The 22,555-nt window shown below is 38.6% G+C and overlaps 1 protein-coding gene across 1 annotated transcript; it reads left to right on the top strand.

Annotated features, from left to right (window-relative positions):
• The first annotated feature begins 15,402 nt into the window (after positions 1-15,402).
• On the top strand, positions 15,403-17,309 carry LOC106676063 (E3 SUMO-protein ligase ZBED1-like). Its single transcript, XM_014411920.3, has 2 exons — positions 15,403-16,469; positions 16,712-17,309. The coding sequence occupies exons 1-2, from the start codon at positions 15,403-15,405 to the stop codon at positions 17,307-17,309; spliced, it is 1,665 nt and encodes a 554-aa protein (XP_014267406.3).
• Positions 17,310-22,555: the final 5,246 nt, after the last annotated feature.

Here is a 22,555-nt window from a genome sequence, read left to right as displayed (position 1 = left end):
CGAGAAGATGTGGAGGGTGAAGGTAACAGTGGTCCCACTTCTAGTCGGTGCAGTGGCTCCTAAACTAGGCGAGTGGCTCCAACAGATCCCAGGAACAATATCAGAGATCTATGTCCAGAAAAGTGCAGTCCTAGGAACAGCTAAGATACTTCGCAGGACCCTCAAACTTCCAGGCCTCTGTTAGAGGACCCAAGCTGGAAGGATAGACCACCCGTAGAGGCAAGAGGGGAATTATATAATAATAATAACAACAACAATACATTTTATTTGAGTGTGCCTTTCTAAAACCCAAGGTCACTTTACAAAGAGAAAAAGACATCAATAAAACAATAGATTAAAATAGATTCTAATAAGTTAAAATACAAAAAAAAAAACCCAACAAAATACAAGCACAAACACCAAATTTAAAAAAAAAAACACACACAAACACACACACACATACACACACACACACACACACACACACACACACACACATATATATATATATATATATATATATATATATATGCTGTGTGTATAGAATCACATTGAAGTGACACCCTTTATTATGTCCGTCAGTCTGTCAGAAATGTCTGCTTTAATATGAAATGATGGTCAAGGTCCACAAATTTAAAATTCTAACGAATTTCATAATTTAAAATTAGAAAGTTATCATGTAGGCCTTTAATTATCTTTTTTAAACTTTTTTTTAAATACTGCAGTTTATGACTTGCAAAACTACTGGTATTCTCTTTAGTATAATCAGTAGTCTAAGTTTAGAGATGATTAGCAAATCTTAGGTTAAACTAAGATGGTGGACATTACACAGAAACATCAGTCAGTCTCCACATCAAAGCATTACAGGCTCACTAGCATTTTTAGATGATTGTATTTAACCACAGCTATAAAGCTTGTTAAAAAAGAAATGTGTTTTTATGCTTGAAATCCATTTATTTGGAGCTAGTTCACTGACACCCTGCCCTTCCCCTTCTCTTTTCCCACCACCACCATCATCAATATCAGCCCTTCAAACTAACCATGTTTCAGAGTCACTTTTGCACTGAGTTCTGTGCCTCTCACAGGTACTACAAAACAATGACTCCATTTCAGAGACTTGGGTTTTTCATTCCATTTTTAAACTCAAGTACCTTTCCGGAAATCCATCACAGGCTGAGATACATACAGTTTTCTGTTCAGACCTGACAATGTTCTCAATGTAGTCTGGGATGAAAAATACTAAGAAATATTCGGCTGTTTGTTACTAGTTCCCAAGGTAAAAACGAAGGATATAATATGGGACAATATTTTTAATATTTTATATTAATATTCATGTTTTTTCACTAATTTCACAAAGTATTAGACAAAGAGTTGTATTTCTGAATTTTTAGACGGATCTTAAATCAGAAGCGTTCCTAAATTAAGTAGAGTTCATGTTAAGGACAGAAACATTTTTTGCTTAAAATATGTATACATAGTATGAAAACCTAATTAAATAAAGCATAAACATAAAACTATTCTTGGTAAACTGCTCCTTTATTATCTAAGTTTGTTCTTGGGTTGCTCTGGCACGCTCCAACCCCCCATTTCCTAGTCCTGTTATTGGTTTTATTATCTCTTGAGCTCTGTAATATTTGTGGAAACTGTCTCCTCTTGTGGTTTTGTTTTCATGCAGTTCTCTGTAGACCAAAACATGGGGTTTTGAAAATTATTTGTTTTTTATTTGTCTGTCTGCTTTTATTTATGTTTATTTTACATACAAAGGTCAACTTACTCCCCTTGTGATATACTCCTGTGAAAACAGTTGCAAAATGCATCTAAAGTCAATTTGACCAGGGACACCTGCATCGCATTGCTTGTATTTTAACATATTTGTATTTATAAAGAATTATTATATAGCATAATTTGTATTTTTTGGACATGAAGGATCTAATGCCTTTTAATCTTTGACCCATCTGAGAGACAAAAAGGCAGAAAATCGTTAACTGATTGACTTTACCATTGATTTTAAACCTGTTCAACCAATTCCCACAACTTTGTAAATTTTCAACACTAAATTACTGAAGTACCCTTTCAAGAGGTGATTATTCTAACTGTGACTGTGCCTCCAGCAGTGGTATGCACGGGGGATGGACGATTGTCACCATTTTGCCAAATTGTTTTCTTAAACATTCATTTATCAGGTATGTGTGTGCACTGATGTGATATTTTTGCGCTCCATTTTTGCCTTAATATAATAGCTGGTGGCAAAGGGGGCACCTGGTATGGTCAGGTTAAGTACCTTGAAAGTACTTTTGTTGTTGACCCAAGTGCCCCTCTAATTAGTTAAAGTGTCATCCTTCTGACCTTAGGGCAAAACATAACCTTTTCCCAAATGCTGCACACTCCATTTTATTATTTTTACTTTTACCCCATTAGTGTAGCTGTGTTTATCACTGCCCACACCAATCAGCAGCATACATACATTTCCATACAAGCTTGAAATCAGAGAAAATATTCCAGCTGGACTCACGCAGTCAAAATTGCCCACACATATCACAGGGAAAAAAAAATATCATGTCCTTTTCAATGTAGAGTCCTGTTGCCATTTCCAGGCATGCTTATCCATTAGTGCCAGGGAAAATGAAGGGATGTGCAAGTATGTGTGTGGGGTGGGCACACACAGGTACAGCACAATGTTCATGACTTCGTCTGCCAGACTTCTGTGGCTAACTGCATTAGTTCTGCTTCAGTCACAGTTGGAGACCCCACAGAGGAAGAGACTTAGCTGCAATGAGCCACCCAGGAGAATGAAACTGATCAACAGTGTTTACTTCTGAACAAAATTTGTGTGCACTCGGAGGGGCCTCTGTCTACATATGTGCATTTTGAGCATGTACTTGCTTTCATAGTATTGGCAATATCTGTGTGCATCTGTGCAGGTGTATTCTTGGGCGGTGTTTGAAATGCAGAGACAAGAGTATTTCTGAAATTGGAATGTGGAAATGGTTTGGCATACATACGCAGGGATTTCAGTGTCTCGCTGTGAGTGTTTTTCAGGGAGATGATTATGGTTTATTAGTATGGGACTGTACAGCCCTTCTAACTGATAGTCAGATGTCACAACGGCTGTTGCATGAAATTCATTGACTTTATAAGGAGGACATGCTGAGTTTTGGCTGGCAGGGGGGCACCGACAGCTTTGTAAATGTTTGGGAGATAAAAAGGCTGTGTGACTGTGGGCCTGTGTGTCTATCTGTGTGCATGTCTGGCTAGGGTGTAAACAATGGCTAAAGAAGTCTTGATAAAATGTCACTTGGGCGCTTGACCTTGTTTGACAATTTAAGGAGCAAATAAATAAATCACCCTGAAATGCATCACCGCAGGGTGGTAATACATAAATACATACCCACACACAGACACACACAAATAAACAGATTAATGCAAAATATGGGGGTCTAAAATTTTAGGATGTGATTTCTAGTTTATTTTAAATTACTAGGTTCATAAAATACCTGGATGTGACATGCCACTCAACTAAGACTATGTTAGTTTTTTTTTTCAATTAGATTTTTCTTGCACCAAATCACAACAGCAGTTGGCCCAAGGCAGAAAACAGAAGCTGGGACGCTGAAGGATCTGCAGATCAGCAGAAGCAGCTTCAGTCCTCTCTCTACACAGGATGTGTTCAGGCACTGTACTGTGCATAGGTCATTTGATAGTGCTAAGCTCTACACACAGTCATTGTATTTACAAGAAAAATGACTTAACCCTTTAAGACCTACCATAGAACCAAGTCCGCCAGAGCTTATATCATATTTTTACATGCTGTGGAGCCATGTAAAATTGGTGTATCTCAAAAATAAAACTATGAAGACACTCAAAATTAATTTCCTGTTGTTGTAAACTATTTTTTGCAACTTTTTTGTATTTAAACTTTTGAGGGATAAGCCTCTTAAATTTCTCTAATTAGACATATATGAAAAAAAAAACAAAAACAAAAACTATTTTCAATTTTTCTCTAGTTTATTGCACTTTTTGCAATTTACGTGGTTACTATGGATTTAATGCATAACTTTTATTAAAATTTGGGCTATAACAGTTGTATTGATGTATAGCAACTTGAAATGCTCCCAAAAATGGCACTACAGCATGCAAAAATATAAAGTAAGCTCTGGCGGACTTGGTTCTATGGTAGGTCTTAAAGGGTTAACTATAGTAGATTAATGTTCTTACTGTCTTGGAGCAACTGTGACCCCATAATTTCCTCCGGGTTTAATAAAGTATTCTGATTATGATTCTAAAGAATACACTTAAGAATTAACATTATCATTACCCTAGTACCAGATTGGGTATACCTTCAACTGAGACGGGTAAATACCTGCAGAGGGTAAGGCAAGTCCTGAGGAGTCAGCTAAATAGAAAGAGCAAGATCTGGGAAATCAACACTTACACCCTGCCAGTGATCAGCTACCCCACTACGATAATAAGATGTCGAAAGCAGGAAACAGAAGCCACTGACATCAATACAAGGACGCGCCTGACCATACATGGAGGGAGCACCCTGAGACTGTACGCTAAGCGAAAGAATGCAGAGGACTGGTGAGTGTCAGAACCACTGTCCAGGATGAGACAACAAACATGAACTGACTGTGTGCTTAGTGAATACCTCAGGCAGCAGAAACCCAAGAAAGCAGAGGAGCAAGAGGAGGAACCATCATGGAAGGACAAGCCCCTGCACACAGCTTATAGAGGAAGTGACTGACAATCAGAAATCCTACTAGTGGCTGGACAAAGCTGGACTGAAAGACAGCACAGAGGCACTAACCATGGCAGCACAAGAACAAGCTCTGAGTACAAGATCCATAGAGGCTGGGGTCTATCACACCAGGCAAGACCCCAGGTGCAGGCTGTGTAAAGATGCCCTTGAGACAACATAACATCATGGTGCAAGATGCTAGCAGGCAGAGCATACATGGAACGCCATAACCAAGTGGCCGGCATAGCATACAGAAACATCTGTGGCGAGTATGGCCTGGAAGTTCTGAGGTCAAAGTGGGAGAATGACTAAGCCAAGATTCCGTGGGACTTCCAGATACAGACAGACCAATTGCTGATAGCTAACCAACGAAACATAGTAGTGGTGGACAAGTGGAGAGAGACGGCCATAGTGATAGATGTAGCAATACCGAATGACAGCAATATCAGGAAGAAGGAACACGAGAAGCTTTAGAAGTACCAAGAGCTCAGAGAAAAGCTCGAGAAGATGTGGAGGGTGAAGGTAACAGTGGTCCCAGTTGTAATCAGAGCACTAGGTGCAGTGACTCCTAAGCTAGGTGAGTGGCTCCAACAGATCCCAGGAACAACATCAGAGATCTATGTCCAGAAACGTGCAGTCCCAGGAACAGCTAAGATACTTCGCAGGTCCCTCAAGCTCCAAGGCCTGTGTTAAAGGACCCAAGCTTGAAGAATTGACTGCAAGGGGAATTTTATATCATGCTGACTTTAAATAGAAAAAAGAGCCTTTCAGTTAGTTTATATGGTTTTTTTTAAATTATTAGTTTTGCTTTCAATTTTGATTATTATGTCAAATAGTTTTGATTCCTATGATTCAATAAATGTCACTATTGCTTATAACACTGACTCAAAAAATGACTTTACTTTCTGTAGGTTTACTGTGAGTGTAGACTATTAACATTGTGTATAATTTTAAATTAAATGGATGGCACCATTTAATGGTTGTATTGGAATAGTCTTTGAAAAGGGATCAGGGCTGATTTAGCTGGAATGGATAACACTAAATTGTTTTAATTGCAGCATTTTAAATACACTTAGAATCTAGATGCAGTTCAGTCCCACAGTGCAAACTTGTTTAATGGCAGTTACAATACCTTAAATGTTAAACAGTGTGCAGCATAAATCTGTAACCAGTCAATGAAATACACTGCCATTCAGCAACTCTGCTGTTAGCTAGCTGTCTGTCAGTATGTGACTGTTAGCTCTGTTTAGCTGTGATATTCACTTACAATGTTTTCTTTTTTCACACATAGATTAGGAACCACACATTTTAGGCCTTTGTGAAAATTACTGTTACAAAGACCTAAGGCATAATCATATGTCTAGTATTTACATTATATGCACAGCTGGTAATTCTATATTTAATAGGCTATTGGCCATGCTGTTGCACAGCTCTGACTCAGCCAAAGCAAACAAACAAACAAACAAACATAAAAAGGTATATATAAAAAACTATTTTTACATGTTACATATCTTTGTGGAGGCTGTGGTTCAGGAGGTAGAATGTGTTATCTACTGATTGAATGGTTGGTGTTTCAATTATCGCCTTGGGCGAGATCCTAAGCCCCAAATTGCCCCCAATGCATGACATTGGAGGCTGCTATGACAAAAATTATATTTTGTCATAGCAGTACCAGGGCTTTTACCATCTATTTTTCTAATTTGGTTTAAATTGTCATGAATGTACAAACCAATTTCAACAAGGATACATTACTTCAATTTTAAAGTTGTAATAATCTATTCTTTATTTTCTTGTTAACAATTCTGTCACAGTCATGTCATGTCTGATGTCTTGTCATCTGTTAAATCACAACATTACCAAAATGACAGGAATAACAGCAATGCATTTAGTACATATAGTGTTTATCTCTAAGGACTAAAAGGATATCAAGGGTGCTTTTGGAGATGTTTCAAATTCAAAGGCCAAATTAGCCCTTAAACAATATAGTGTTCTGCATGACAATATTTTATGTGAATGTTTAAATTTAAATATTACAATTATTTATCAAGCAAATTTTATGTGGTTATGTCAACGTTGTGGTTCCAGTTTCACATGTATGTAAATATATTGATCTTTGCATTTCATCAACTTAGGCTCTTGAAATCTTTGATGAACATTTTCTTTCCTTTATTTCTGACATTTTATGCATAAAGTGGTTAGTCAGTATTTCAACAGATATGCTCACTTTTCAAGTGTTGCAACTAAGAGTAGTCATTATAAGCCTATTATAATGTATAGATATATCTCGGAAAAACAAATTATTTGTTTTTCCGAGATATATCTAGAGCTGTCACACCTTCATGCACTCTTTTTTTTCAGCTAACAGTAGCTTCATTATCAAATGAGACAAATGATATATGATAGTAATGTCAGTCCAGCACAAGACAGCGCTACTTGGCTAAAGAATTCATGTCCTGTATAAGATAATTGAAATAATGCAATAATGTTTGTACACCTGAGTACATGTACATTTAAGGTGTTGTAACTGCCATTAAACAAAAATATTGTCCCACTTTTCTGGTGCAACATTGTAATTATGTTTGATTGTACACAAAGAAATATGCAGTAGGAAATGTAAATGTTTAAAAAGCAAAAATGATTGAAAGATAACAGATTAATCAAATTCCTACTCTTTGGATATATTAGAAAACTAAATTCATGCAGCCTATCAAGTGAGTGTAAATAACTTTATACTTGCAAAGTTAACTAACTTGGAAAAAATATAACTCTACAAAACAGCCATGCAGCTAACTGCCAAACCTAAAATTAGTTTAGAATTGATTGGATGTTATAATTACAGCAGGTTCGGTACTTTAGAGAGACTTTAGATGCTTGAGTAAAACGGAGTGAAGGAGCACATCCACCATAATTTGTACCATCTGTGGAATATTGGCCTCTTTGAAAAGTACAGTGTAAATTATGCACAGTCTTCTACTCATCTTTCAAGTCTGTGAAGGAATATGCTCAAATACAGACAGACACACACACACACACATATACACTGACCTAGACACCTACACTCATGCACACACACACACACACACACACACACACACACACACACACACACACACACACACACACACACACACACACACAGACAGACAGAAACCCTTTCCTCCTTCCCAGAGCTTCTCTTCCTTTATCTAATCTGTGTTTTATTGAATATGGTAATTATAATGAAAGGCCTATCTTGTGCTTGGTTTAATTTGTTTTTGTGCCTTTTTCTGATCTCCTGCTTACTCCTTCTGATGAATGTGTGTGTGTCCGTATGTGTGTGTGTGTGTGTGTGTGCGCGCGTGCATGCGCATGTGTGTGTCTGTAGGTGTGTGTGTGTGTGCACATGTACGTGTGAGATGGAGATACACTATGTGTGCTAATGAGCATGTGTGTGTTTGTGAGAAAGAAGTCCCTGCTCTGACACACTGCGTTACAGTGGGACCTTTGTAATAAGGAAATAAGACATGGCTGCTGATGTCACAGGAGTTTAACTTTGGCTCAAGGGAAGGAACTGGACACACACACACACAGTGTAGACAGCCCAAGACATCAACAAAATTCTTCCATCGGGCCTATTGGGGGTTCAGGGGATTAAATACAACATGTAACCTTAGAGACCCGCTTCTGGTTGGCTGACACGTTTTTGCTCTCAGTGCTCCTGTAGGGTTGTTTGTTGTTTGTGTTCTTGTGTTTGTCGATAAAACCTAGAATGCTTGATTATGCCTAAAAAGTTTGAACCATGCAGCTCCAATTCTGCCACCCCAGGTAAGGAGACATTTGACGTTTCTAGCTTTTTCATTCTCTATTGGTTATTCATGGTTATTCACTCATGAGAACCTCAAAGGCTGAGTGAAATTAAATACAAAGAGAAAAAGGGGAAAAGGCTGTTGATTTCTTTTCAACTTGGTACAAAACAGATGTGGTGCACAGACAACAAAATATAGACAAAGTCAGAAAAATTCTTCTATAGCCCATTTTCTCTTGCTTTTCCAGCAATACCAACAGAATCAATTCTTCTCTTTTTTGGCCCTTATTTTTGCACCAACTCATGCTTCCAATAAAAACAAATTCCTTTCAAAGAGCTTCTTTGAAATTCAGACAGACCCAGACTGCCAAGAGGTAGCCTTGTCACCTTATTCCTTGTTGCTACATATTTTAAGTGGCAATACAGTGAGAGGAAACCACAGGAGATGCATAGTTACTGTAATGGGGAGTCTTTTGATATACTAGCTCCATTTGACTGGGGTCTGGGGAGTCTCGTTTGAAAGTATTATCTTTAAAGTCAAGCTGCATCCATTCACTCCATTACCTCTGATGTTAGTCAGTGTTATTAAATAGGAGAAAGTCACGTCATTTTTGACACTGTTAATGCTTGCTGCAAGTAATACACAATGACTGTGAATAGGAAACCTGTGATTTGTGTAATTTTATGTGTGCATGTGCACATGTGCGAAAGAGGAAGAAAGAGACGGTCCGCAGAATACAGTATAGCAATAGATGGCCTTAGCCTTTGGTTTGAAAATGTACTGTAAAAGAAATATTGCACAATTCACTCTCTAAAGTAAATGAAGTAGCTGAATAGCCACACACACACACACACACACACAAATACATGAACTCAGTGTCTTTCTAAATAGATATTTTATTTGAAATCTCATACTAGATGAGACCTTTTCAGTGTGATATATTCATTGTACATGTACTCGAGTTTGTGTTTCCTTAATATGCATATCAGCAAAAAAAGAGAAAAGAACTTATGTGTTTTGGGATTTTCGTCATGGAGGTCATGGTGAATGTCAACCGATTGATAAAACATGTTCTGGCTCGTGTCCATGTGCATGTATCAGTAGGAAGTATTTTTTAATCACTGTATATGCCAGAACCTGCCCACCATATCTCCAAGCAGCAGGGTACCTCTATTCATGTTTGTTTGTTTTTAAGGTTTTTTCAATGCAGATATAATTCAGATTACAAAAAATGATGTAATGACATCCAAAGGTTCCCTATTTGGGTTTTCTACAAGCATGCTTATGTAGTTTTATTTAATTTTGCTTCCTGACATTTTTTATTCACAACTCTACTTGCCGGCCAGGAAAAACCTTGATTCTTCTCTCTGAGGGCGGATGTGGCTTGTTTCCTCTTGTCTCCACTGGCAATGTGGGGGTAAAGTGCCACAGGGGTATCACACAAGGGGTTTCCCATTGTGACTGACAGTATGAGATATCAATTTTTCCCTCCACTGCTTGTGTCTCAGTCTCTTCTTTTGTGTATACATTTTCAGCAGATGTACATGCCTCAATCTACAATTTTTCTGGTTTTCCTTTAGAAGCTGTTGTCAAAAGAAAAGTTTATTTCCTTTCCAACGTAAACAGTAAGTAGACAAGACTTCAACAAATGTTTCACAGAACAAAGACCCACTTTGATCTCCCATTAGCATTTAACAATACAATACTCAGCAGGAATAAAAACATAAATGCTCATTTGCTCCCTTTTTTCTTAACACGCCATGTTTTTCCATCAAAGGCCCACTGACGACACCTCAGGAAGGGAAGAAAGAGCCTTGAGCCATATAAGCCTAAGAGGAATTATGCATTACTATTGAACAACTGTGTCTATGTACAGTATAGTATTTCATGGTGGTAATGCTTTTCAAAAAAGGGAACATAAATTGAGGAAGATACAGTGTCCTAATAGAACAATGAAATATTGTGTGGCTGTAAGCTTTTACAAAAAGGACTTACATTACAATCTTCTTATTAAAGGTGAGTTTGTGGATCACAATGGACAGAGGAGGAATCATCCAGTGACTGAACAGTTGAGGAGAATCTTCTAAAAGTAACTGTAAATATTAATACTATTAATAATATTAATTTTTTTAGTCAATAAATAGTGATTACATTATGTTCTGTCTAGACACGTTTTGGTTTTTATGACAGAATTAAACAAGCAAGCTACAGTTTGTTGTCCATTTGGGAGAATAATTATGTGCCCCCATGTGGAATTTGTAAGTTTGGCCACTCACTCACAACCATCAAACATCTCTAATTTTATGATGGTGGATCACTTGTTGAGAAGCACAAAATATTTCTTGTAGTGTAGTGACCAGGATTGCAAACATCTCAGGAGGGACTCTGCCCACATCTCTTTACAGGAGCTCACTAAATCTTGGTTTCTTGGCTGATTTTTGGCGTCTTAGGTCTCTCCAAATATTTTCTGTTGCGCATCTGTAACCGGAAGGTCACCGGTTCAATCCCTGGGCTCTCTGTCGTGGTCGTTGTGTCCTTGGGCAAGACACTTTACCCTACTGTCTACTGGTGTTGGCCAGAGGGGCCGATGGCGCGATATGGCAGCCTCGCTTCTGTCAGTCTGCCCCAGGGCAGCTGTGGCTACAACCGTAGCTTGCCTCCACCAGTGTGTGAATGTGTGAGTGAATGAATAGTGGCATTGTAAAGCGCTTTGGGTGCCTTGAAAAGCGCTATATAAATCCAATCCATTATTATTATTATTAGCAGCGTACTCCTGAAATGCGCCAACAACATTGAGAGTAATATCCTCCTCTCTGCCCCTTAATGCTCTCTGGTCGCTATGGTAATGCGTAAATATTTCTTTCAAAATAAGACACAGAACTACAACACGGGAAAAGACCCAGGGAAACAGAGTTCATGATAAAAACCTGAAAACCATAAAGTTCACACCCGTGCCTCAACTCTCGCGGCACGGTGGCCCGGGGGTTGTGGACCGCTGGTCTTGACCATTGTGGTGGAGGTTGAAATGGTAGAAAGTGATTATGTGGACAGGTGTGTTTTATACATGCAAAAAGTTGAGATCAGAAGCATCTATTGATTGATTAACTGTCATCTCTGTGCCCATGGTTGAAAGGGGTCAAATATGTATTTCACTCAATTGACATGCAAACCAGTTCATAGTTTTTATGTAATTTGGAGCGGGGGGTGTTCTCTAATTTTTGATTCTGTCTCTCTTTATTAAAATGAAACTACTGAACATCAAACTCCTGCTTCCAGTCTGTACTCTTTAATAACTGTTTTTCACAGCTTCAAAGATAGAAGACCATTAGAATTTATTTCTAAAAGAAGTGCAATGGCGTAGCAGCTACATGATAATTTGTTTTTTTTTCCAAGTTAAAAAAGACAAGGTCCATTTAGTAATGCTTTAGCATTTATGTAGGCCAGTCTGTCTCCAGTATGACTTTTAAAACCTTTTAAAATCAACATGAAAGTCAACAGGTCATGGAACAAAATAACCAAGCCTTAGATTTCCCTTTATCATAATGCCCCCAGTGGAGCAGCTTCACTGATATTCTATATTGTGTATTGTGCAGAAAAAGACTTTGATCAACTCTGAGGCATATATTTTGGGCTTTTGGTTTCATCAGTTCTGAACCATATCATCAATAGAGCAGGTCCTGTTTTTGATGATTGAGCAACAAGTAAGTAGTCTGCCTAACACACCGTCTGAAAAAAATGCAGAACAAAGTTCAGACAGTGTGTAGGTTTTTTTTGATCTTGTCAGCATGTCACGCTGATATTGAATGGGCTGTGAGCTCACTGGTTAGATATTCCCATTTGATCTAATATATCCAAGTCTATCACTTACCAGAAAAATAGCACTATAGTGAGTAGTTCATATGTGACTTAAAAATAGTGTTTATACAACCTTGCATAAAGAGGAAGGCGTTTTACTGGCATGGTTTGGGTCAAGTTTGCCCCTTAGATAGAAGGCACTGAAAATATGTACCATGTGTTGAAAAACTGGTATTTTAATGGAAGTGAGCTCTTCTAGAATAAAAATGTCTTTACACACAGGACATCTGTTGTTACCGAATGGGTCAATAATATTCAGATCAAATTTCAAATTTTATTTGTCACGTACACAGTCATACACAGTACAATATGCAGTGAAATGCTTAGACAACTGCTCGTGACCTAAAGAAAAAAAAAAAGGAAAAGGCTATGAATAAGATAGGAAATAAATATGAAAAATTTAAAAGGGTAAATTTAACTAGGAAGGAATAAAATATAAAAAATGAAGGTTAAAAATGAAATAACTGTACAACACAAATTAGAATGAAGGGTAAATTTAACTGGGAAAGAATAAGATAAAATATATAAGTTAAAGTTGAAAATAAAATAACTGTCCAACAAAATACACAATACACAGTATAGAACTATATAAGAATGTATGAAGAAATATAAATAAATAAATATATACACAATAACAGCAGCTGTACAAGTATTAACTGGAAATGAAGAATATAGTGACCAGTGTTGTGCAATCCATATGATGTCTTGTGCAGTGCAAATATGCTTAAAGTGATTTAAGTGATGAAGTGAAAACAATGTCCAGAATGTCCAGTGTGTGTGTAAGAACTATATGTGTAGGTCAGTACTGTGTGGTGGTGTGATTGAGAGACCATATCGCCTGCGGGAAGAAGCTCCTCCTCAGTCTCTCTGTGTTGGTCTTCAGGGAGCGGAATCGCTGTCCACTCTCTCCACTGGGCACTCGTTGATGACAGGGGTCTGGTAGTTCCTCTCCTGCTTAGTGCTGAAGTCCACCATCAGCTCCTTTGTCTTACTGACGTTTAGAAGGAGGTTGTTCCTCTGGCACCAGTTCTCCAGATTCCTAATCTCCTTCAGGTTGGCTGCCTCGTTGTTGTCAGAGATCAGGCCCACCACGACGGTGTCGTCAGCAAACTTGATGATGGTGGTGGAGCTGGTAGTGGCCACACAGTCATATGTGTACAGAGAGTACAGCAGGGGGCTCAGAACACACCCCTGGGGGGCTCCAGTGCTGAGAGTGGTGGAGGCTGAGATATGTCCGCCCATCCTTACTGCCTGTGGTCTGCCAGTTAGGAAGTTGGAGATCCACTGACACATAGATGAGCTGAGTCCCAGATGCTCCAGCTTGGTGGTGAGTGTGGAGGGAATTATGGTATTAAATGCAGAGCTGTAGTCTATGAAGAACATTTTAACATAATCCCCCCTTCTAGTGTCCAAGTGAGTAAGTGATGTGTGGAGGAGATGAGAGATGGCATCGTCTGTGGAACGATTTGGACGGTAAGCGAACTGTAGTGGGTCCAGTGTGTCTGGTAGTGAAGAAATGATGAAGTCTCTGACCAGGCGTTCAAAACACTTCATCACTACTGAGGTGAGGGCTACACGGCGATAGTCATTGAGAGAAGCAGGGTGGGGTTTCTTCGGGACAGGAACAATGATGGACTCTTTGAAGCATGTGGGGATCACCGACTGAGATAAAGAGATGTTGAATATCTCAGTGAACACAGGAGCTAGCTGGTATGCGCAGTCTCTGAGGATACGACCTGGGATGCCATCTGGTCCTGCTGCTTTCCCGGTGTTCACTCTCTTGAAGGCTCTCCTTAGTTCATGCTCGGAGATGACGAGCACGTTTCCGGTGCTGGCAGTATCTTCCTGTCTGCAGCCATTAGCGCCACTAGCACTAGCATTGTTGGAGTCCTTAGCTGCAGCCTCGAAGCGAGCATAGAAAGTGTTCAGCTCGTCTGCCAGAGTCACGGCCGCGTTCGTCATACCGGTATGACGAACGGTATGAGAATAACATGCTATGGCTTTTGTAGTCACTAGATCTCAAAACAGTAAAACACCTATGTGAGATTTTGAACAACATTCTCAAGCATCCAAAAAAAAGGAATAATTCTTTGGAAGGCACATTGATGCTGTTCAGAGGTCTCATAGTGACCTAATTTCTAACTATCCCTATATAATTCGTCACACATTTTATATTGTATTTTCATTCAATTTGTTAACTTTCTTTATGCTCACTTTGACAATTGGATAAAAATGTTAGCATCATTCTCATGTCTTAGTGACTGCAAGCAGAAGAAACGACTTACGTGCCTCACTGCCCAAAGTATAGAATAGTGTGACACAGTAACTTGACTAGATCCAAACTGCCAGATCCAGTGAATTCATGTGACCTTCTAACAATATATAATCGCTAAAAATGATGGCTGTAACAACTTTGATGGTATTCTAAAGTAGTGTTTTATCATTTGATTTAGTGTAAAACAAGCATTATATTTTGTTCAACAGGATTGAAACCTAGAAAGCGAGAGAATAAGCTCATCGCCAATGAGTTTGCTGAGCTCATAAGTGATAAGTTTTTGTTTTATAACTGTCTATACAATCAGACTTTGCTTTATAAGCAAGGAAGATAACCCATTTTGGCCTCCTGAAATGGCTTCACTTTTCAGACATCAAAATTATATCCATCTGATAGTGTTGAGGTCATTACTTAAATCAAATTAATGTATTGTGCATTGCTTGTTATTTTTCTCAAAAGTAATTCAGTATCTTACTTAAGCAATCACCAAAGAACGAAATTAATTACAGTACTCATTACTTATTACTAGTGCTGTCAAAATTATCGCGTTAATTGTTAAGATCAACGCAAAATGTTTAATGCATTAAAAAAATTTAACGCTGATTTTGTTTTTTTATTAATTTCCTGTAATCTAAGACCTTTAAATTCATGAGCACCTCTGGAGGAGGGGGCAACAGTGTGCTATGCTGGCGTTTGGCCTGACAGAAATGATTAGAAGAAGAAGTGACACCATGCTACTATCTAGCTAACACTAGCTAACACACGCAAGCATGGACGAGGGCGGACTTTTGGGTGGAAAGTTTCTCTTTAAGAAGTTGCCTGATGGCTTGTTGGACAAAACGAGAGTAAGATGCACAATTTGCAAAGCTGAATTCAAGTACCACAGAAGCAGTTCATCACTGGCGTATCACCTGAGAGCAAAACACCCAACTGAATCCACCTCTACGGGACCTCGCCAGTCTACGCTTCAGGAGTATGGTGCTTGTGGACGAATAACAAAAAATGTGAGAGAAAAGGTAACCAATTCCTTGGTTGTTTGGATAGCTAAAAACTGCCGACCAGTTAGCATAGTAGAAGATGATGGACTGAGAGAAGTCATTCGTGCTGCATCAGGAGATGAGTGTTACAATCTGCCCTTGAGAGGAACCATTGTGTCGAGACTGCACACTTTGTATGGGGACCAGAGGGCTCAGCAGTCCAGCAAGCTTGTGCAAGTAAGGAATGTCGCTCTCACCGGAGACCACTGGACTTCGGTGAACAACGATAATTACTTGGGGGTCATGGCGCATTTTATTGATAACGACTGGACTATGCAATCGTTTGCACTAACAGTGAGTAAAACTGAAGAGAGACACTATGCTGAGGCGTGTGCTGACCATTTTCTGAATGTTGCAAACGAATGGAAAATCAAGGACAAGGTAACCACGCTTGGCACCGACAGTGCTCGTAACATGGTTGCAGCCGCCAGACTACTTCCATTTGAACACATGCCCTGCATGCCCCACATTCTGCAAAGAACGGTCACAGTTTCTCTTAATGACAGCGCATTTGAAAGGGCTCTGGCCAAATGTCGCAAGATTGTTGGACATTTTAAGCATAGTCCAGCAAACGCTCAGGAATTAAAGGCACAGCAAGCTGCACATGGACATCAAACAGAACCGCTTGTTCAGGACGTTCCAACAAGATGGAACTCCACCCTAGAGATGATCAAGCGGATCCAGAGAAACAAATTTGGGCTGACCACCATCCTGACTCAACAAAACAGCAAGGTGACTATGTTGACTGACCAGGAGCTTGACAGACTGCAAAAGCTGGAGGAACTACTGGAACCTTGCAGGTAAATACATTTTGTTTCTCATGATTGTGTGTCTATCTTTGAATTCTAGCTTTGTTTTCAAGTATGTTCTCCACCTCCACCTCTCTGTGTATTTTCATATGTAGTTTTTATGTTTGTCTCTGTGTGATTAATAGAAAAATACAGACTTGATCTTTCTATTGCAGATATGTTACCAAACTGCTGGGAGGAGAGCGGTATGTCTCTTGTTCCATGGTGTTGCCAGCCTTGTGTCATTTGTTCAGGATTATGGAGACCTCAGATGATGACCCAGTCTACGTTTTGAGGTTTAAGAAGATTTTTACCACAGACCTAGCTCAGCGGAGGGACAGCAGCAATCTCACATGGCTGAAGATCGCTACTGCCCTTGATCCCAGGTTTAAAGATCTTAAATGCCTTTCCAAAGATGAAAGAAGAGAGGTGTGGGCATCAGTACATGACCTTCTGATGTCAGAGACGGATGCACACCAACCATCTGCTCAGACAACAGAGGAACCCTCACCAAAGAAGAGCAAGATGTCCATCTGCTTGCTGGGTTCTCCTGATTCAGATAAAGAGGAAGAGGAAGATGCTATAGACTGCTGTCTGAATCTGTACAAAGCAGAGCCCAAAATTGACATAGGAGAGTATCCACTACAGTGGTGGTTAAAGAGAGAAGGGGCACATGCCAGGCTGGCACCTATTGCACGCAAGTACCTGTCAACCCCTGCAACCACAGTGCCTTGTGAGAGATTATTCTCACTCTCAGGTCACATCATTCAAAAGAAGCGTGCTTCTTTGTCATCAGACAATGTAAACAGAATAGTCTGCCTCAGTAACTGGCTGAGTGCAAAGAAGGACTAATCCAGATTGCTCCTTTGAAGTGAAAAATGTTCAACATTCTGGGTTTTCAGCTGTGTCTTTTTGTGTTTTAAATACTGAGTTTTGTGCACCCTTTATTGTTATGATATTCACTTTAACCTGTAGGCCTGGGTTCAGTCACTGTTGATGGCCTTAAAGGTTTTTTGTAAGTTTTCACTGTGTTAAAGATTGATGAAAACTATTAAAATTCTCTTTGAATTTCAGCATACATTCTTTGTGTTTATTCTGCATTTACTTCATTGTGTTGCATAAATGTCTGTTACAATCTTAAAATATAAAGAATAAAAAAATGTAATTGGAGCCAGGCTATTAATAAAGTAATTGAGATTAATCGCAATTAATAACAGAAAATTGTGAGATTAGTTAGTTAATTTTTTTTAATCTATTGACAGCACTACTTATTACATTATTATCGTGTTACTCCATAAAATGACCCGAGATGCATTACCAGTTAAGAATATAAACCTTTGGTTACAGTTCCACAAAATGTGAACACAAAACTAACAACATAACCCAAAGTTGATAAGTAGCCCAAAGAGAATTTAAAGCGATCATCACAGTGATTGTACTATAGAAAAAGGTACAGACAGAAATGGAGGTTACAGTACTGCAAGTTTGTCTTTCCATACTCTGTGGTGAAAAAAAAAAGTCACATATTTAAAAAAAATAAAATAAAAATGGTGACCTAAGTTACACATCGGTAATCTACATTGAACGTGATATGATAAGTTCAAACAGAGAACGTAACATTGCACACAAGGGGATGATGAAATTAGGAAAATATATAGGAAAATCCCCAAAATTCAATTAAATTGAATTCTGTTTTATTTATATAGTGCAAAGTCACAACAACAGTTGCCTCAAGATGCTTTATATTGGGAAGTGTCACTTATCATAAATATTTTTTTAAAACATATAGATGCTAATAATCACTATATGTGTCACAATGATCGTGCAAAATTTCTTTTAGACTGGCTCACGCGTTAAGGAGAAAATAGTGTACTGACAGAACAGAGATGGCAAGTACAAGCACCAAATCATTGTATTTAAGTAGAATTTTTTTATTTGAGTGTTTATTTTTCTGACAACTTTTTACACAAATACCTATATTTTCTACTCCTTACATTTTCAAAACAGGCTTGTTACTTTAGGTTTGAGGAATTTGAGGATATTACTTCAAACATACCAATTCGAGTCTAAATGGAGAGTAACATAAAAAATAAACAATCGTATAGGTGTATCCATCACTTATATTAGGAGTTGGTGGGATTTCTCTGGTGTGGTGTCATGGGTTTGCTTCTGTTTTCAGCACAGGTAGGCGGGGCCGGTGTGTCACGGGATGCTGGCACACCGGCGGTACATCAGACGTCATTTGATGGAGCATTATTTAGGAGCAGCGCGACACATATAGTGTATAGTTGTCAAGTTGTCATCGTGTTACTTCAGCATCTAGCTAGCACTACAGAAGAGGATTGAGCGTAAATGGATTAATGTGTTGTGGCAATTAATTTCAAATACAACATTTTTAATGGCTCACCAAATCTCAGCAAACACAAATTTGTTACACAAATGCAGTTTGTCACACACTGTGTCTGCTACCTAAAGCTACATCTACTGTATTTCCCAGGGAGAGAAAAGGATGAGAGTTGGAGAAAGATGTCAGAAAGACAGGACAGGAGCGAAACAAGGGAGGTTATATTCAAAGGAAAGAACTGCTGAGTGGCATTTGTAAACGGGAACTCTAAAGCTTATGTGCAATGTCCTCAGTTTTTACCTCTCAGCCATGAAAAGATGATGGGGTATTGTTGTCACCCCATTGGGAGTCATTTAGACAGACGGGCGGCATGGACACTCAAGTTTGTGGATGCTATAACTCGAGAACGAGGCAAAATAGGAGTTTTAAATTGATACCATAGTTGTATCTCCTAAAAATCTTACTGAGCTCGATCTCAAGGTCAAGGCTGGAGGTCAAGTTTTCTGAAAATTTTGTGAATGTGACAACTTATGAAAGAGGTAATATAAGAGTTTGAAACTGATACTATAGATGCATCTGCTAAAAATCTCAGATGAGTTTGAATCCTGGTGACTTTGACCTCAGCGGTCAGAGGTGAAGTTTTCTAAAAAATCTTGTCAATGTGATAACTTGAGAAGAACTTGAGAACAATGACAACATAGGATTTTAAAAATAATATATAGGTGTAGCTACTAGGAGGCTGAAGTGTAGCACTGGCAGTCGTCAATATTTTTAAATCAGATATTGGATCTGTATATGACAGGAAGTTTTTTTTTTTTTTAACATTGTGAAACATTCTGGAGAACAAACTGAGATATACTAACTTATTACAAGTTTGCATTAAAATAGTGAGAATTTTAAAGTAAAACAAACAGATTTGTTTTCTATACTGTGTGTAAAGCTCTGTTTTGGACTGGTGCACAGTGGGTATGATGTTCATGGTCAGTGTTAGGTTTGTGTAGCAGAGATTAATTTCAGTTTAAGATGTTGATGCTTACAGTAGATTCCTTCACTAAATTCCTCCTTTATGCCATCTTGTTACAAACGAGTACACTGCTATAAGTAAATAAATGAACAGTCTTGGATATTGATGTGGTCAGTTAGCATATCAACACAAAAATAGCAGATAATGTTATTAATCAGTTTCAGTGGTGTTAATGAAATGAACAACTAGTCCACTGGGAATGGTTTTGCAGTTGGAGGCTGCTGACATTTTCCCCCTCCCTCTTCTCTTTTCTGGCTGTTTTAAACCAGTGAAACTGTTTTAAACCAGTTTCACATTTGGCTAGGGTCAGTTTCACTGTTAGTTGCATGAGATAATACCTGGAATCTACAGATGTTGCACAGGTAGTCCAACTCCTCCAGGATGGTACATCAATATGATCCATTGTCAGAAGAGCATGGAAGAGGTTCTAGGAGACAGACAACACTCTAGGAGAACAGGACACAATATTAACGTGCTATACTTTGGAACATGTTACACCCGGCACCTGTTATAACCTATGGCAGGAAGACATTCAAACACCTAATAAATGTGCATTTTTATTTACCATACTATTAAACTGCTGTTAACTGTGTTTACTGAATATTTTAACTGGGATTATTTTATTTATTTATTTTTCAGCTATTCTGAGAATGAGCTCATCACTGAATCACAATTATAACGCTTCAACCTCATTCAAATTTGATTGCAATCAACATAAAATATCTCTCTAGAAAATTTGTTTTTCTAATGTTTTCTCATACACATAATGTGGGCCACAGTGAGAGAGTGCAGACAAAATCAAGAGCCCTTGCAAGTCTCATAAGTAGCAAATGTCATTTTAGCTAAAATAGTAGTGATTATATCCATTTTCTTTTGATTGTTTTATCATACACAAAACAAGAGATGCACAGGTTGGCAAGTGAGGACTGGTCTAAATGTTACATTTATATGTGTGTCAAATGTAACTCAGACTGTGCGACTGAAGATCTCTGTCTTTTCTTGCACGTCTCCAACAGCAGAGGACCCCTGTCTCGCCTGCAATTTCTAAGTCTGACAGCTGAGAGCCAGATAGCAGAACAGGAGAGGAAAGAAGAAGGGAGAGAGGCAGAGGAGACAGGGCCTGAATTTGTGGAAGGTGAAAAGAAATGGGAAAAATGGGCAAATAAGTAGACATACATAGGGGATAGTTATCACCAGATCAACCCTTCCCCCTATTCTATCCTTTCCTCTGTGGGGACCAGGTGTTCTTCTGAGGGGGCATGACTGCAAAGAAAAAAAATATAAAAGCCTGCCCTCATGTTCACTTGGCATCTGCACCTGCAACTGCAGGGTTGGGAGGTGGGGAGGGGGAGAGACAAGGCGTCAGATAAGGTTGGTCTCTAGAGGTTACTAGCTTTGTTGTTTCACCACCCTACAGCAGACCTCTATGCCCTCAGCAACACCCTCTCCCTCCGCTTGACACATCTCCTTGAAATGAATGCCAGGCTTTGAGTCAGCAATTCAAGTTTCTCTTTCCTATAGACCAAGCTCTTTCTTGCTTTTTTCTCTAGCTGGTCAGGTATATTCTGTTTTTATTTTACTGTTACTGTTTTAAGCTGTTTTGTGACAGCTGGGGACAGGGTAGGCATCATCCTTTTTTTCTTAGCATTTTTGGCACTTATGCACTTCCTGTTAGTTTTCTCTTATACAGCGATGCATTTGCTACTCATATGTCTTACATTATTTACACTATTTATTTCAAATTCAATTTCAACAACTATTAATATATTTTACTTCCCCTTATATTTCTACATGAATGCCATTTCTTGTTCCACTAATGTACAGTATGAACATCAAGCCACCTTCTTTTCATCTTGTATTTATTTATTTATTTATTTATTTATTTATTGGGGGGCTTTTTAAATGCTCTCCGTGATGTGTTGTTGTTGTTTTTTTTTCTTCCTGTGGTTAGCCTGTTTGTTTCTGTCAGGCACGTTGCAGTAGCCTAGCACTGGAGGCTGAGCTCTGTCCTCACTGGGTTGTTCCCTCCCTTGAGGTCAGGGTGTGTGAGTCAGAGGCCTGATTCCGTCACCCCAGGTTACCAACTCACTACTTCCTGTCCAGAATTTAGAATGAGAAGGTGGCTGAGGGCAAAACGTTCCAGGCCCTGTGACCATGTGTCTGTTGTGTTACAGAAAAGCAGAGCAATTGTTATCTCGGCCATAACTCTTTTTGTTTGTTTTACTTTTTTTCTGTCCTGAAAGGACACAACCCAGAGAACTGATTGTGATTGTGCTAGATGCAGTTTGTGAACATACTAATAATTGTTGTGCTTGTTTTTTTTAAGTAAGATAAAATGGATTTCTTGGGTATATATACTCATTCATCATCTTCTAACAAATATTAATCAGTGTAGCTTTAAAAATAAACATATAAAAATGCCTGCTTCATTACAGTATGTTGACCAAGAGTCAATGTTAAAACCTAAAACATAATGATTATTTAAACAAGTTTGCGAAAAAGGTTTGAAGCAAATATATCAACACAGAAATAAATAGATATAGACCTTTGTAATACCAAAAGAACTATGTCATTGTTTATGACAGCTGGCAAACGATCTGGACTGGAGTTGCCTTTTTTTTTTTTGCTTTCAGTGCTTTCCCCGACAACCACCATCATCTGTCCGTGCTTGTATCACTGATGCTGTTGTCTGTTTTCATCTTTGTTTCTTGTATTTGGATCCTGGCTTCT

The sequence above is a fragment of the Maylandia zebra genome, linkage group LG6, assembly GCF_041146795.1.
Source record: "Maylandia zebra isolate NMK-2024a linkage group LG6, Mzebra_GT3a, whole genome shotgun sequence".
In the NCBI taxonomy this organism is placed as follows: Eukaryota; Metazoa; Chordata; class Actinopteri; order Cichliformes; family Cichlidae; genus Maylandia; species Maylandia zebra.
This window is presented reverse-complemented; position numbering and strand designations above follow the sequence as displayed.